At 32.3% G+C, this 18399-nt stretch overlaps 1 protein-coding gene and 1 long non-coding RNA gene across 3 annotated transcripts; one reads left to right on the top strand and one right to left on the bottom strand.

Annotated features, from left to right (window-relative positions):
* Positions 1 to 3312: 3312 nt before the first annotated feature.
* LOC121225038 (uncharacterized) lies at positions 3313 to 5168 on the bottom strand. The gene is made up of 2 exons (XR_005922706.1): positions 5102 to 5168; positions 3313 to 3612 (listed from the first exon to the last, which is right to left on the bottom strand). It is a non-coding gene; the product is annotated as an uncharacterized lncRNA (long non-coding RNA).
* Positions 5169 to 11385: 6217 nt separating this feature from the next.
* On the top strand, positions 11386 to 18335 carry LOC107886210 (copper methylamine oxidase). 2 transcript variants are annotated; one of them, XR_005922704.1, is made up of 12 exons: positions 11386 to 12140; positions 12740 to 12849; positions 12988 to 13293; positions 13597 to 13709; positions 13813 to 14143; positions 14231 to 14446; positions 14552 to 14788; positions 15008 to 15193; positions 15275 to 15415; positions 16713 to 16981; positions 17058 to 17177; positions 17267 to 17348. XR_005922704.1 is itself a non-coding variant. In XM_016810081.2 (12 exons), the coding sequence occupies exons 1-12, from the start codon at positions 11891 to 11893 to the stop codon at positions 17985 to 17987; spliced, it is 2376 nt and encodes a 791-aa protein (XP_016665570.1). In that variant the 5' UTR covers positions 11386 to 11890; the 3' UTR covers positions 17988 to 18335. The 2 variants fall into 2 exon arrangements, 1 of the variants encoding a protein (XP_016665570.1); XM_016810081.2 differs by lacking the exon at positions 17058 to 17177 and adding an exon at positions 17853 to 18335.
* The last annotated feature ends 64 nt before the right edge of the window (positions 18336 to 18399 follow it).

Below are 18399 nucleotides of genomic sequence, written 5' to 3'. Positions count from 1 at the left end.
TGAGTTTTACAATTGAAATGGATTGATTTTGTATGTGATAAATTTATTGAATTTATATGGATATATGTAATTGATGTGGAAATTGAATATTGAATGTATGTTATATTGAAAATTAAATTGATTGGGAATGTGATGAAATAAATATGAATAGGTGATTATTGTGAAATTTGAGTGTATGCTAATGAAAAGTAAAGTGAATTGTATTGAATTACTAATTTATGTGATTAAATTGAAATGTATATTGATTGAATACTGAAAATTTATTAAAATCCTATTAACAGTATCGGGCTAAATCTGATATAATTGGCATGCCATAGGATTGGAAGTGTTCAGGGATACTTTGACCTTGAGTCAATGAGGCACTATAAGTGTCGTACTTTTACTTCAACTTCAAGTCGATTAGGCACCATGTGTATCGTACTGCTATTGTTACTTCGGTTTAATCCGATGAGGTACTGAGTACCGTACTACTGTTTACTTCGGCAATACCGATGAGGCACTGAGTGCCATACTGGTGTGTTGGTTGGATTCGTGTATCCGTCAATGTCTGAGTCATGTTAATAGGGTGGATAAAGGTACTGAATGACTAACTGTTACTGAATTATTGATTGTTACTGAATAACTGGTTGCTACTGAATAATTGATTGTTACTGAATGATACTGATAAATTGATTGATATTGAAAAATATTGACTAATATTGAGCTTGGAATAAAACGGATTACTGATTGAAATGTGAATTGTTGAATATTATTTATTGATATTGAACAGTGAACAGAAACATGATTAAAACACATGAATTTATGTAACTCTAAAAGGGATATAAGTGATTAATATATTTGTTCAAGTGAATTGTGATCATATTGTGGAAAATTATATAGGTTAGTAGATGAAAGAATTAATTGAGTTATAAAGGATTTATCTATGAATTGAACAATTATATAATTGTAATTGTTAAATGATTTTTAAATGAATGTTATATTTTCATATTATTAAGTGTTCGGATTATAGAAATACCATTGAGTTCATACTCAGCGTACGGTTTGTTTCTGTGCTCAAGATAAGTTAAAATCAGATCGTTGGATCAACATCCCAGGCCAATCCCAAACTCTAAGTGGAAAAGTTATAAAGGATTTATCTATGAATTGAACAATTATATAATTGTAATTGTTATATGATTTTTAAATGAATGTTATATTTTCATATTATTAAGTGTTCGGATTATAGAAATACCATTGAGTTCATACTCAGCGTACGGTTTGTTTCTGTGCGCAAGATAAGTTAAAATCAGATCGTTGGATCAACATCCCAGGCCAATCCCAAACTCTAAGTGGAAAAGTATATTATTTATTGGTAATGGCATGTATTTAGGATATCATATTCATATGAGTGTCATTTTGAATTATGAATGTAAAGGTGAAATAAGTAAACTTTAGATTTGGTAATGGTATATGGTAGGAATTAGCTTAATTAGTATGAATTTGAACTATTTGAAATGTATGTGAAATACTTAAAATGATTCATCATATAGGCACATAAAATATCTAATATGACATGTTTTGAGTAGGTTTGAATGAGATTTAAAGTAATTGAATGAATGATTATTGGAATATTTGGTATATTAAGTTGCAGGGCTGGTAAATTTGTTGTTTAAGGCTCATTTTGAGTCCACACGGTCTAGTACATGGGCGTGTGGACTGGCCGTGTGAAAAGTGTACAATAATAATTTCAAGTCAGAGAGTTACACGGGCTCTCAACACGGTCGTGTAACCTAGCAACATGGCCGTGTGAACTAGTGACACAGTCGTGTGAGTCACATGGGCAATCCGCACTAGTGTGTGGGTATTGTTCATAAGGAAAATTTTGAAATTTTGAGAAAAATTCATAGTGATTTTAGATTAGTCCCGAATTGATTTTACTGTTCATATTAGGCTTCGAGGGCCCATTAAAGGGACGATATATTAAATTTATGATAAGTGTAAACAATTGTTTTAATTAATGACCGTAATTGAACTGTATTGACTGGTAATGCCCCGTAATCCTGTTCTGGGGACGGATAAGGGTTAGGGGGTGTTACATAACACTTATTTATACGATGTGGGTTCACCTATATAGTGACGTACAAACCCACATCAAACAGTCCCATGTGTGATATCGTAGGAGTGTAACACCTTTAACCCGTATCCGTTGCCAGGATAGGGTTACGAGGCATTAACAATCAAAGTACAACTCAGAACAAACATTCATTTCAATTCATGCGTCAAATAATATAATCATTTCAATACTAATCATCTAGTAAATTTTTTAAATCAGTTTAACATGCTTAGATTCTAAAATTCATACACTTCCCAAATTAATATTCAAACATTATAACCAATGAATCATGGCAATCAGATACTTAACTTATAACTAAGTATAGTTCATTTCATATACCGATCATATATTAAGACATACACTAATATAAATATAAGTCATTAACTACTTTTCAAAAACACTATTTACTAATATGCTCTTCTTCACATTTTACTAAGTCAAGCCAAACCACATGATTTATTAATCATATATATATATACAACATTAACAACTTCACATAAAATCAAGTATAAAATTTGGTTTTACCAAATTATGCACATTTTATCAAAATATTAACTACCAATTTACATATAAATGCCGAATCAAATGGTACCATAATTACAATATCACTTGACTAATGAAATATCCAAAACACCTATCTATCATTTACCAAATTCATAAACCACATATATAAGGCACATTTTAAACACAAGCATTTAACTTAACAACTTAACCTTTAATATCTAAATAATGAACAAAACATATCATAGGCATGTAAAAGTATATTTTACCTATTGTTAGCCAAATATACACACCCCTTTATAATTTCCAAAATACATATGCATAGCCAAGCTTTTAACCATATATTTGGTCATAAAATTTATTCTTCGATAATTCAACCAATTTCACAATTTAAATCAAAACTAATTGCACCATTTATAACCGTACCTAAATGACCATCAAATAGTTTACAAAACATATTCATACTTTAACATTTCAAACCGTACATTAACAAACAATATGCAAGCTATCACATATACATAACCTAGCTTATATGAATAGATGAATTATATCAAAAACACATTATTTACCATTTTCAAACCGTTACCCATCATAAATTATACATCCAAAATAGGTCAATAATAAACCACAACTGAAACATATCCATCAACCATATTTACCTCTCTTCTTCTATATACCATAATTGAATATGCTTAAATACCAAATCATATAATAACATCTTAACAAAACATAACAATAAAGTTCACATATATATTTATCTGTGTATAAACCACAACCGAATCACCAAAACTACAACCAAACATAACCATAATTTGATCATACCTTGAAACCAAACTTAACAAAATAAACAAGCCATTTTCGCATGGCTTATATATATACATAACAAAATCGACATATCCAAATATAATCTAGCCTATACATGCCATAGATTCGAAATTCAACTTATAAAGTATCGAAAACAGTCAATAGTGTGATAAACTTCGCTGACGATCCCCGAGCTTGTAACTTGACTCCAAAATCTATAAAACAGAAGCAAACATACACATACAATAAGTTATCACAGCTTAGTAAGTTATAAGCAAATAACAAATCAATGAAATTATAAATCAATACAACAAAATCGAATTTTGCTATTATGTTCATATACAATTTCAAACTTGCAATTACAATTATCAAACATATAATTATGCCACAAATTCAAATTGGCCGAATTGACATATAGATTATAACATAATTAATTTTTCACTTCTAAGATCATATATATATATTCACTTTATCATATACAATTTGTATCACATACCAAACAACCAACCTACCTTACTTTTAAATAGGAAATTAACTATCACATACTTGATCGCTTTAGCTCGATTACACATTATACATTTTGTATCACATACCAAACAGCCAACTTACCTTAATTTCAAATAGGAAATTAACTATCACATACCTGATCACTTTAGCTCGATTACACATTCGATCACAACTTATCATTACCCGTTGAACCGTTCGAAATTGAATAGGATAATCTGATAATCACACATATCGTACAATGCCAACGTCCCAGACGTGGTCTTACATGTAATCACATATATCGGAATCACATATCGATGCCAACGTATTAAACGTGGTCTTACTCGTACACATATATCGGAATCATATATCGATGCCAACGTATTAAACGTGGTCTTACTCCCATAGATATATCGATTCCACGTTCTTACCCACACATCACATATCGGAATCCTATGTTATGACATATATATTCTATCTATTCCTAAGGCTCATACAGGGCTTTCGGATGTCGTAACTCGATCGAATCGAACTCGTAACCATTGCTCTCAAACATATATCATTTCGGCACATTCTTAAACAATTATAATAATTCAATCCAACATTTATAATATACATATATTGAAATTTACAACATCTATTTGCCTATAAATTTACCTCGGACAACAGTAATTGGAACGGAATGACTATTTGACAACTTTGGTTTTTCCCCGATCCAAATCCGATTTCTTTAGTTCTTGATTTAAAAATATTCAAATTAAACTCATTCAAACATAACTCTATTCAATTTAGTCCAAAAACACATAAATGGGCAAATTACCATTTTACCCTTTACATTTTACATTTTTTTTTACAATTTAGTCCAAATTGCACAAAACACAAAACATGCAAAATTTGCACACACCATGCTTAGGCCGAATGTTATCCATGTTCATAAAAGTCCATATATTTCATTTATTTCACATTTTAGTCCCTCAATTTATTATTTTTGCAATTTAGCCCTAATTAATCAAAATCATCAAAAATTCCAATACAAAACATATTAATTCAAAACATATCTTTCATAATTCATCATCTAACATCACAAAGCTCAATTATTCATCAATGGCATAACTCAAAATATTCATCAAAATAAAAAATTCAAGCATGGGCTTTGTATATTACACTGCAACGATCTCGAAAACGTAAAAATTATCAAAAACTGAGCTAGTTACATACCTTAATCAAACTCAACAATGGCCGAAACTTTGAAAACCTTTTTCTTTCTCTTTTATTTTAACATTCGGTTATGAAGAATGAATGACAAATGAATGATATTATATTATATGTTTTATTATAATAACATTTTATTATTCATTTACCATAATAACCTTAATGATTTAATATAACAGCTTAATAATGCATGCCATTACCGTCCATTCATTTATTCAATGGCATAATTGCAACATAAATACTTCAAATTATAAAGACACGTTCAATTCGGTTCTTACACATTAAACCATCAAATTTTCATTTTACGCGATTAAGTCCTTTTATTAAATCGGGCACTCAAACGACAAAATTAAAACACGAAAATTTCACAAATATTAATTCACACATAATAAACATAGAAAATAATTTTTAAATATTTTTCTGAGTTGGATTCATGGTCCCGTTCCGAATAGGGTCTAAATCGAACTATTACAGGGAGGGTGTAAGTTCCCCTCTTACGAACACTCAGTGTCATGCGATCTCAATATGCGAATCGTGTGGAATCTGACCCATAAAGGGATGTTCTAGGCAACACGGCCACTTCCTCTAGTCCTAGCCATGATGTGCTAACAAAAGCTACAAAGAAAAATTGAAAGAACGATGGAAATTTTAAGAAGATTACCTCTGAAATCACTCTCCTTAACAATCACTTTTTTTCAAAGCTCATATTCAAATAATGTGATGTTTAGGGCTCTGGTAACCTCCTTTTAAAAGGGTTTTTCTTCGCACTTTAACGATTCATATGACTAAGAAAGAGGGCATAATCAGCTGCACCAAGGGTACGTTGCAAATTAAAATATCAAACATATTCAATAAGTTTTTCCTTATGTTATTTTTTGCTTCATTGAACCAAGATTCAAGAAGAGTCACTTTATAACTATTCTTCGAACCAAGCGAGGGACAAATTGTTATGATACTTACTATTATCGACCTGTAATTGGAATAGGTCTGGATTAGATTCTACACGGTTTGCATATCAAGCTCATGTATCAAGCTCGTATGACACAAAGTGTTCGCAGGAGGGGAACTTACACCCTCCCACGAGACCACATGTGAGATCACACATGTGACCGTGCGATGTGGATTCGCATGTCACTATATAGGCGAACCCACATTGTGTAAACACATGTTAAGTCTAAAGTGGAGTACGTGTTGGCATGTATGGAACCTACCTAGGATATCACATTAATAAACAGTAACTATATCATATAAATATACAACCTTACCATCTAAAGAAGATAGAGAAAAACACTAACAATATTAATGGTCAACGTTTGAAATAGAGCTGATTATGGGTTGGGCCGTCCAACCCGGCCCGAAGGCTTGGCCGAAAAATAGGAGGGTTTGGGCAAAAATATAGGCCCAAAAAATGGGCTTGGACAAAAAAACGAGACCCGTTTAAAAAACAGGCCGGGCCTCGAACAAGATTTTTTGGCTCGGGTCCGGCCCGAATTATATAATAATTTATATTTTATTTTCTTTTTTATCATTTTAAATTTTTAATATAACCACTTTTTATTATATTTTTAATTTGTGTATTGTTTTAATATCATTTTTTATTTGTTTTAATATTTATTTTTATGTTTTTAAATGTATTTCATTTATTATATTTTAAATTTTTTATTTAATAAAATAAGCTAAAAAATTTTTAATATGGGCCAGGCTGGGCTGGTTCGGGCTCGGGCTTAGTAATTTTATTTTGGGCTAGACTTGAATAATTTTTTAGGCCCATATTTCGGGCCGGGCTGGGCCCGAGCCCAAAAATTGGGCCTAAAATTTTGTTTGAGTCCGGCCCGAATCTAGCCCAACCCGGCCCAAGATTAGCTCTAGTTTGAAATTAAGTTATTTTTAGGTTAATTCCAAATTATTTCCAAATAAAAGTAATAGTATATATTAAATTTTGAAATAAATAAAATTAACTGTTTTCAAATTAAATTCTTACATTTAAAAGAAATTGATTCCAAAGTTAAATGAAAATATAATTTATTATGGTTTTAATTATTAGTTTAATATTCTAGAATGTTGAGATGTCAATAAATGAGGTCCGTTATTTCTTTCGCTCAAGGTTTTTTTATTATGCATGAAAACTTTACTTTAAATAATACATAAATATGATATAAATAATAATGAGTTGTAATTATAATTGATTTTTTTAAAAAAAAGAAAGAATGGTATAAAAATTAATAATTGACATGACACATGATGAATTTTAAAGCCACCTACATGTTAAAAAACTTGGACTCGCATGTAAGGTTGTTTCAATTTTATTTTGTAGCCAATTGGGTTTTAATATAAGATAAGATATACATATATTAATTATTGACCAACATATAATTTTGGAAGATATTAGCTAGTGGAAGTAGGTGAGGTGAGTGAGCTGGGATTAAAGCAAAACAGTGTGAATATGAATAGAAAAACATAAACATGGACCATTTATCCATTTAGTGGATGCTCACTTGGCATCGATTGTTCATTGCCTGTTAATTAGTTTCCAGGATGTACTTCCACCATCAAAGAAAAGAGCAACTTCACTTCCCATTCAGTCCCATGTAATTTTTTACTGAAATATAGGATTAATTTGGAGGGATTGCAAATAAATATATACATTTTGGAGGGGTTAATTATATATTATCTTAATTTATGATAATAATTTATCGTTTGATTATTAATGTAATAATATAAGAAAAATTTATTTATTACATATATATTATTATAATTAGACATAAAATAAAAAAATAAATAAAATTTTTTATAAAAAATAAGACCCGTTTAAAATTTCTTTAATATTAATAAATTAATTTATATAATTAAACATTTATTTATTTTACATTTTTACATCAATCCTTTTTTTCAATCACTTTCATAATAATATGGGTGCACTCAAATCATGGGTCATTTCAACTTCAATAAAAAAGGTTTGTTTAATATTTACGCCAAAAGAGAAGGTTATTCATTAATTGTATTTACATAATGCAAGATTCTGGACATACATGTGGACAACGATTCCAACATTCACTTTTTTTTTAATATTAATTAAAGATTCTGAATAGAGAATAGATAAGGACGAGTCCAGTGATCAAGTAGAGGTATCTATTCATTAATTATTTGTTAAACAATACGTAATTACAAAGGCCATTATCGAATTCAATTAGAATAATATCTATCCATGTTGGTCTGACTCATTTATTCATATTTGGTTTAAGTCTTTTACTATTTCAAAAAAAAAAAATCAAAGTTTTTCTACATAAAATATTTTCAATTAAGCTTTCAAACCTTAAATTGCATTAATTAAAATTTTTTATTAACAATTTTTATCGTTGGCTATTAATATCACCCTTAATGATCGCATCCAATATTGTAAAATTTAATATTTTAAATATTACTTAAATATAAATATTATTGTTTTTAACTATGGTAAAGATTACTTTATAACTATTGTTATACTATTGTCTTGATTGGTACACGTGGCAATACGAGAATTAATCAGAGAGACATGCAAATAACTCTCCGCTTTATACTGTTTAGATGGTTACTCAGTGACCAACCACCCATGTGCTTCGTACCATCCACAGGAGGGACCATTCATCCTTAACCACCCGATTGGACTCTCTGTTAAGTCACCTTAAGAGGAGACCACCCAAGAACCATGACCTACGTATAAATACCCCAAAACACAATATAAAGAAGACTCTCTCATTCCTTCTCTACAAATCCTAATAGCCTTAGCTTTCCATTCTCCTCTCTATTCTTTGACTTTTCCGACTCTCGATCATGACGTGGGTGAACGACCTCTTCTCCTCTTTTTCCACCCTTATTGATACTATGTATCAAAAAATATATAAGTTTAATTTTAATGATATTAGACTAAATTTAAATAAACAAAATTTCAATTTTATTTTTAAATCATAAATATTATAATTGTAGATTGCATGAAATTCTATTTTTATTTATCATTTCTAACTTAAATTCAATTATTAATTAGTGAAGAGATTGTTAATTATTGTGACTACTAAATTATATAATAATAAAAAAGCGAAGGTGTTTATATTGGAATTTTCCCCTTCGCAAATGCTTATTTTCTTTCATTATCATATGTCAACTTTTTATAGTGTGAACACATTTGAAATTTAAAGACTTTATAATATAATATAATATATATGATGTTAAAATTATTAAAAAAATATTGTTTCGTGCTTTGCATGAGTTTAAATATTGGTTTGTAAATATTTTTGTTGTAATTGTAATGTGTGGGTTTCCTTTCCACCATGTGCTTTAGGTGGGTTTTGTTTGATTCTTTTAGATTAATCTAATTTTTGCCTAGTTCTTCGTTTGTTGTGAATTATATTGGTTGGATTCTACATTGTAGTTAGATTTAAGCACTCTTTTCATTTCCTTTGATTTAAGAGTTTTGGATAAAGTAGGTATTGTATAAGAAAAAATAAAAATATCTTCCTCTCATACCATCCAATATAAAAATACAGCTTCAATTTAATTATTATATTATTATGTCTACGGATAATTATTTGATATACTGACAGTGCCTTTATAACTCCACAAATGGTGTTAAAATATTGCCAAATGTCTTTAAACGAAGTTTACAAAATGAAATAAATAAATAAATAAATTGGACATATGGTGACATCTTAATCCTCTATTTAATGCCCAATTAATTAATGTTTTGTAGGGATATTTCAAAAAATAAAAACAATTAAGAGTGATATTATTTGATTAATACCATTATAGAAATAGGGGTAAATTGTACCACAGGTTACTTTAAAATAATGTCATTTCTATTTTGGTCATTTTAATTTGTTTTGTCAATTAGTCACTCTAATTAAAATAATTGCTCGAATTGGTCACTGTCATTAAAATTCCGTTAATCCACTAACAGATTGTTGAGGTGACATTTTTTTTTACTTTTGACTATAGCTAGGGACCTCTTTATAATCAATTTAAAACATTTTTATTTATTTATTTGTAACATGAAGATTTCAATAGTAGCATCATCAATATTTGAATCTCTATAAGAAGAGGGAATCCAACGATGGTGACGGCGAACCATAACTATGGCCCCACCCTTTTCGATGAGTCCATTTGTCAGTATAACACCACTTAGTCACCCTATTGCCACCAATGATCATGACGGCATTGTCTCTATTGTTACTTCAAGTAAAACTACTCTTGATTACTTATTTTTTTTGGTTTATTTTATAATTATATTTTTTCCGCAATTTAGGAAAAGAAAACCTATTACAAATGTTACAGAGGATTGAAGAACTAATCTCCAAAAATAAATTGTGCGATAGTTGCTTTGAACCAAAACTCAAATTCGCTTCCTACAGTTATCCAAAGCACTATAACATATTGGTTATTTATGTTTAAATTTGATTTCATAAAATTTGAAACAGAATTTCAAAAAGCATCATCTAATTCTTAAAGTTAAATCCTCTAAAAGAAAGAAATATGAAACAGTTAAATCTAATTTTCCAAATATAAAATTGTAAAAAAAAATAGTTATCAAACAAACAAAAAAAATGGAAGTAAAAGAGATAAATTTACTTGAAGTAACAATATTGTCATGGTCATTGATGGCTATAGGGTGATCGATAGTGTTATACTGGAAAATTGGCTCATCAGAAAGGGTAGGGTCATGATCATAATTTGTCGTCGCTGTAATTGGATTCCCTATTCTTAAAGAGCATTTAAATGACGATGTCACTATTGAAATCTTCGCGTTGTAAATAAATAAAAAAATGGAATAATTATGTAGAGGTCCCTAACTTAAGTTAAAAGTAAAAAAAATATCACATCAACAATCTGTTAGTAGATTAATAAAACTTTTAACGATAGTGATCAATTCGAATAATTATCTTAATTAGAGTGATAAAAAAATTTAAAAGAATGAAGGTAGTTTATCCTAAAAGTAAAATAAGAGTAAGTAAAGAAAGCAGTGGCGTGGGCCGTAGCCCACAAGTAAAAGTGAATATAGAGAAATTAAGTCCTTATAAATAAATAAGAGGAAGTTGTACGGCCTTATCAGGCTAACATTAGGATCCTCCTATCAGTGCATGTATCACCCCTTATCCACTCAAAATGATCCCTCTTATAAATCATTATTATAAGCTCCCCACCCAAAATCCTACAAAAACATAAAACAAAAGTAGGGCCATCACCTTATGGCCCATATCTACCACCATCAGTTTTAGTTTTGTTATTATCTGGCGTTAAGAAAAAAAGAGTAAAATGGGTCACCTATGATCTCCCGTCCAATAAATCAATAAAAATAGAGGGAGTGAGTTGAGAGTGAGATGGATGCACGGGGTTTCTGTACTTTCTCTTATATAGGAATAGGAGTAGAATAGTATATAAAGCCCTTCTATTCCCTTAACTTTTTCTCCGTCTATCCAACTCTACCATTGATTTTTTTTTCCTTTTTTCCTTTTGTTTTGTTTCTGGTTCTGGTTTCCTTTTTCTCTTCACATTTCTTTCTCCCGATGAGCAAACGCTCCTTTGTCGTTACAATTAGAGTTTATTGCCACTCAACTCACCACTATTTGATCTGACCTTGGTTATTTCTGCTTCAGTTTTTTCTCTTTTAATTTTTCTTGTATTTTCTTGAAGCTTCTTTCCAACGGAGAAATAGATAGAAGAGAGAGGGAGAGCCAGAGAGAGTCAACTGAGAAAGTTTTGCTGTATGTCAGTAGATTGTATTGAGACTTACTGCGGTGGATTTGGCGAGCTTGCAAACCCTTTACAATGGCCTCAGCTAAGAAAAAGACGACGCTTCTTTCTTCTTCATCTTCTTCCCCTTCTTCATGTTGCGCATCGCACTCTGTTGTTTCCGCCGCGCCTCCTGCTTCTTCATCTGCCTCCGCCTCCGCCTCCAATCTGCTGCACGAGTGGACCCTCGGTTCTACGGATCGCCGCGACGATAGCAGCGCCACCAAAGCTGCCATGGCGTCCTTGATTCGCCCCGTTGATTCTCTTCCTGACACTTCCACCAAAGGCATCTCTCTCTCTCCCTGTCTCTTTCGTTGTTGTAAGAAATGTGTTGGTGTTTCAGATGATCCTCAATTTAGATCCTAGCCGTTTTACATGTTGCTATGTATTTCTTTTTCTATCATCTCATGTTTTTCGGACTTTTTTTTATTTTCTGCATCGTTCCTCGTGCATTAATCATCCACGAATATCATGAACTACAGTTTCAGACTTCGATATATATATTCTTTTTGGAAAAAAAAAAGAAAAAAGAAAAAGGAATTAACTGCGGTTTAGTTTGTACCAAATGCATGTATATTTCTTTCTTTTATTTATCTATCTTTTATAGTTATATTGGAAGAATCTTGAAAGTGTAAGATTTATTTCGAGAAAGGACGATCAATTCATTACTTAATGCTTCACTTTGACCTTTTATTTTTATTTGCTCTGCTGCTTGTTGACCGATTTCTTTTTCCTAAAAAACATCCAAGTGAATAACTGCAACAGTTTTGTGTTTAACCGAACGTGTTTGAGAGTTATGCTGGTATTTAGTTATTTAGCACTCTGATGTCGACAAGGATTTTTCTCTCTATAATGTTCAATAAGATTGTTTGGTTGATTGTGCAGGCATCCAAATCTTGACAAGGCCTCAAACCAGTCATCCTTTGGACCCTTTATCTGCTGCTGAGATCTCTGTTGCAGTTGCTACAGTCAGAGCTGCTGGTGCCACTCCTGAGGTTGCAAATTTTTATATAATGCCTTTATTTTGTTGTCCTCCATTATATCATTTCCAAACCATTGTGCTTAAGATTTTTGATGTTTCTATGTTGTTTAAAATGTTGAGCTAAGTAATATTCTTATTTTTCTTTTTCCAGGTAAGAGATAGCATGCGCTTCGTTGAAGTGGTTCTTTTGGAGCCAGACAAGCATGTTGTTGCTCTGGCAGATGCTTATTTCTTCCCACCTTTCCAACCCTCATTACTTCCCAGGACCAAAAATGGCCCAGTGATATCTACCAAGCTCCCTCTCAGGCGAGCTAGATTGGTTGTCTATAACAAGAAGTCCAATGAAACAAGTATATGGATTGTTGAGTTATCTGAAGTACATGCAGTAACTCGAGGAGGGCACCACAGGGGAAAAGTAATATCATCTCAAGTTGTACCAGATGTTCAGCCTCCTATGGTAAGTCTCATTGCATGGACAGTTGTACTTTATGTTTTTCCCGTTTGCTAGATTTTAGAATTCTAGACTTATTGCAGTTAAGTGTTATGTTGTTTAAGACTCTTTATATCCCTTGAATTCTCCTACTTACATGTGTATGGATGTTTGGCCTTTCAGAAATATTTAAAAACTTTACCTTAAATTGAACGTACCTGTTTGGGACAAATGCTTATAATCTGACCCCTCTCCCAGTCCAAGTGCAAAGGTTAGGTTAAGTTGAACTACCAATTCATATTTTATTTCTCAGTTTTGAATTCCTTTCAGGATGCTATGGAATATGCTGAATGTGAAGCTGTTGTAAAAGACTTTCCTCCATTCCGAGAAGCAATGAAGAAGAGGGGTATTGAGGACATGGACCTTGTGATGGTTGATCCCTGGTTTGTTAAATCCACATCTTGATTGTATATAAAATGTTTGCCTTTTTTATCTGTGTCATGTTCTGGTGCTTATACATTTGGGTTTTAAATCCATTTTCAACAGGTTTGTTGGTTATCATAGTGATGCTGATTCTCCAAGCAGAAGACTTGCTAAACCACTTATATTCTGTAGAACTGAAAGTGACTGCCCCATGGAAAATGGCTATGCTCGCCCAGTTGAGGGGATTTATGTACTTGTTGATATGCAAAAGATGAAGGTGATTGAGTTTGAGGACCGTAAATTTGTTCCTTTACCTCCGGCTGATCCTTTGAGGAACTATACTTCTGGAGAAACAAGGGGTGGTGTTGATCGTAGTGATGTGAAACCCTTGCAGATTGTTCAGCCTGAAGGTCCAAGCTTTCGTGTTAATGGATGTTTCGTTGAGTGGCAGAAGGTAGGTCTGCATTTTTCAATTGATTATACTTTTTGCTAAATTCAGAAGCTCATATGAATGTTCTCCTTTCTTGTCTATTGTTGATAGTGGAATTTCCGTCTTGGTTTCACCCCAAAGGAGGGTTTGGTTATATACTCAGTTGCTTATGTTGATGGTAGTCGAGGTCGAAGGCCTGTTGCTCATAGGTTGAGTTTTGTGGAGATGGTTGTGCCATACGGGGATCCAAATGATCCACATTACCGAAAGAATGCTTTCGATGCTGGGGAAGATGGCCTTGGTAAAAATGCTCATTCTCTCAAGAAGGTTTGCCCATTATCCTGCCTACTCTTTATATTATAAATTTTAGTTTATCTAGTGCTGTTTTTCAACTGCAGTTAAAGTTTGTTCTACACAAAAATGCTGTTACAGGGATGTGATTGTCTCGGCTATATCAAATACTTCGATGCTCACTTTACAAATTTCACTGGAGGTGTTGAAACGATTGAAAATTGTGTCTGTTTGCATGAAGAGGATCATGGGATTTTATGGAAGCATCAAGATTGGAGAACAGGTTTGGCAGAAGTCCGAAGGTCTAGAAGGCTAACAGTGTCATTCATATGCACTGTTGCTAACTATGAGTATGGATTTTACTGGCACTTTTATCAGGCAAGTCTATTTCCATCTCCACATATTCTAAATTGTGATGCCAGCAAGGAAATATAATTTATGTTTATAAACAGATCACTGTTGAAAATGTTTAGAATTTCTCAAGGTGCATTCAGGGAATTTTCATAATGAATTTTAGCTTTGCTGCAAACTTCAATGTTGTTATACCTTTGTATGCCTTTTGAAGATTTTCTTGACCTTTATTATTGGTCACTACAGGATGGAAAGATTGAAGCTGAAGTTAAGCTTACTGGAATTCTTAGCTTAGGAGCATTACAACCTGGGGAATCTCGAAAATATGGTACAATGATTGCCCCGGGTTTATATGCACCTGTTCATCAACACTTCTTTGTTGCTCGTATGGACATGGCTATCGATTGCAAACCAGGCGAAGCTTTCAATCAGGTATGTTGCTTTGTATTTTGATATTGTTATTTCCTTAAAACGTTTCTCTACTATATGATATAATTTCAACTATATTCCTAGGTTGTTGAGGTTAATGCTAAAGTTGAGGAACCTGGGGAAAATAACATTCATAATAATGCATTCTATGCGGAAGAAACCCTGCTTAAAACAGAACTCCAAGCAATGCGTGATTGTAATCCCTTAACAGCTCGCCACTGGATTGTAAGTTTCTGTGTCTTTGGTGTTGAATTGCCTGTACGTGTTGCTTGTTTCACCTTAGTTCTATTCCTAGTATGCCTTTGGTGTTCCATATAATCAGCAAAAAATTTCTACTGCCTTCAATTTTGTATGTAGGTGCTTTTACTGCGTAGAAGTACTTAGATTTTATGTTCTCTAGAAAATTGTAGCGACTTACTTCTGTTTCTCCTTTCTTGCAAAGTGTCTAGTTTTCTTTTGGTCACATGCTACTTTCTAGTATTCACATGATTTTTGTCCTTCTCTTACTACTGAAGTTGTTAGTATTACCATCTCACCAGTGGATGTACCATTTTGTTTAGATGTTTTAGTATTCTCTCTCTCTCTCTCACACACACATAACCCATTTCCAAGCTCCTTAACAAAATATGTACATAAGAACAATTCTTCATTTTTTGCATCAATATGCTTATATGAAAGTATAATATTTTAAAAAAAATTAATAAAATATACTGAAATATTGGAAAAATATAGTAAATTGTTATTAAATAGGTTAAATAGCCTAACTTTAATGAACATCTTTTATTTGAATGAAATTATGAAAAAAGTAAAATTGATAATGAGTGAAAAAATTAGGAATTGATTGAAAGAAACTAAAAAAAAAAAAATCTGGATCCGACCGTTACTGTACCAGTTTTCCTCGAAACTGATCTGTCCTAGCTTGTACCACTGATAACCATGGTTGTCCTTATCATTTAGTTTTCAAACTCTTGATCAAGTTTTAATCCATTGCAAGCTTAAAAATATTTGATGAACTTTTCTTGGAATGATCGTTGTTCCTGTTTCTGGGTTGGTTGTGATGTTTTTTAGTCCTCAGTCATCCTCAAAGATTATATTCTAGCTTACAGCTGTCAATGGTCATTTTAACATATAAATGTTGGTTTTATTGGTTTCATCATATGCTTGTAGCCTCAGGAGTGGTGTATCCAGCAGGTTGATCTAAGAGTCAATTGCACCTGGGGAACATATTCAATAAGAGTTAATTGAGGCAAAGTAATATTTTACCAGAAATAAAAGTTAAAAAAAAAAAAGTTTTTTACATTCATTGATTTGTCTTAAGAGTAAGTATTTTTGTTAATTTTTCTCAGTTGTGTTTCAGTATGTTGATAAAAGTAAGATGTGTGGCATGGGACTTCAATTTCTGGATACTAGTATTGTGATTGTGTAATCTTAATCGTGCCTATCCTTTTATTTTATCTTATAAATAAGTGATAGTGTGATACATATTTATGTGCTCAATGAATGCATAATTGCAATATGGCAGGTGAGGAATACAAGGACAGTAAACAGGAGTGGTCAACTGACTGGTTATAAACTTGTACCTGGCTCCAACTGTCTACCACTAGCTGGTTCTGAGGCCAAGTTTTTAAGAAGAGCTGCTTTCTTGAAGCATAACCTTTGGGTTACTCAGTGTGCTCCTAATGAGATGTTTCCTGGAGGAGAGTTTCCTAATCAAAATCCACGTGCTGGTGAAGGATTGGCTACATGGGTCAAGCAGGATCGTTCTCTGGAGGAAACTGATATTGTTCTCTGGTTTGTTGAATTGGTCTTTCTTATTAAAGCATTTACTTTTTAACACTTTATGCTTCACAGCTGTTTGCCAATACAGCACTGGTGTCATGTCAAATTGCTGAAAGAAGAAGGCAGTGTCCTTTTCCTTTAAAATCTTCTTTATGATTGGGCTATGGAGACTTGTGGTTTTGTCCCTGTAGCATAATAGGGGAGAATGGTTGTGGTCTTGACTTCTTTCTAAATAAAAATGCATTTTCTTTGATCCGTTTTGTTTGGACCAACCATAACGAGTTATTACTACTGCAGGTATGTTTTCGGAATTACCCATGTCCCTCGACTGGAAGACTGGCCTGTGATGCCAGTGGAGCGCATTGGTTTCATGCTGATGGTAACCATCTAATTGAGTTCAGACTCCAGCCATTTATTAGAATTGCTTTAGTACTCTCATATGCTTTGTTTATGCTTATGATCACTTGTTCTGCTAGCTTATAAAGGCCTTTGATGGGGCTTCCTTTCTCACAAGCAATTAGGGAAAGTTGTTGCCACCTTGAAAAACTAGTAAAATTTACGTTTTTTTTATTGTTGAACATTTATTTAACGATAAGGTTAATGCATTATTTGGGGCTGAACTTTGGCAAATGTTCTCACATAAGGACCTAAACTTTCTCTGAACTTGGCAATTATTCTCGCATAGGGGACTAACTTAGACAAAAATAAAGTTTAGGTTTCAATGTGAGAACAATTACTTAATTCAGGCCCCAAAAAATGGATTAACCTAGAACGAAAAATAGTAACGGATGTTGGCTTTTCTGTTTCTTGTTAGTGGAAATTATTTGATGTGATGAGCAGGTGTTAATTAATTAGTTGTCTGTTGTGTTGGCTTTATATTCAGCCGCATGGATTCTTTAACTGCTCTCCTGCTGTGGATGTCCCTCCAAATGCGTGCGAATTGGATACGAAAGACAATGATATCAAGGAAAATGTGGTACCCAAGTCTATGCAGAATGGTCTGATGTCAAAACTTTGAGCATATATTCGGCCCTGGAGGCATTGCATTTGTGTGCAATAAAAACATGGTACTATCAATTACCATCACTGCTGTAGAATTTCATATAAATTTGTCTGCTTTTTAAGGGTTTGTGTACTAGGATGTGTGAATTATTATTGTAAAAGAATACTTTTTTTTTCTTCAACAAAACAGAAAAATCTATATTTTTCTTTGTAAAAATGACTTTGATAAGCATAGCATGCTTATGCCACTTGTTTGGAGTGTGGTAGTAGGTAGGGTTGGAAATGATTTGAGGTTGAACGACTAATAGTTTGTTTACTTTTATGTTAGTTTGTGCCCTTTGTGTTTGTTAAGAATTTTAAATTATGTTTGTTCTCCTTGTATTTGTTTGTTTAAATTAATTGAATTTTATTGTGAACAATAAATAAAC

This window comes from Gossypium hirsutum, chromosome A03, assembly GCF_007990345.1.
Source record: "Gossypium hirsutum isolate 1008001.06 chromosome A03, Gossypium_hirsutum_v2.1, whole genome shotgun sequence".
NCBI lineage: Eukaryota > Viridiplantae > Streptophyta > Magnoliopsida > Malvales > Malvaceae > Gossypium > Gossypium hirsutum.
Note: the sequence above shows the minus strand (reverse complement) of the source record. Positions and strands in the feature narration are given on the sequence as shown.

Excerpts from the sequence above, each read along its gene's own strand:
- LOC107886210 (XM_016810081.2), top strand. The coding sequence starts at position 11,891 with ATGGCCTCAGCTAAGAAAAAGACGACGCTTCTTTCTTCTTCATCTTCT. Across the intron at positions 12,141-12,739 it reads TCCTGACACTTCCACCAAAG|GCATCCAAATCTTGACAAGG; the intron begins GCATCTCTCTCT and ends TTGATTGTGCAG. Across the intron at positions 13,710-13,812 it reads CTTGTGATGGTTGATCCCTG|GTTTGTTGGTTATCATAGTG; the intron begins GTTTGTTAAATC and ends CATTTTCAACAG.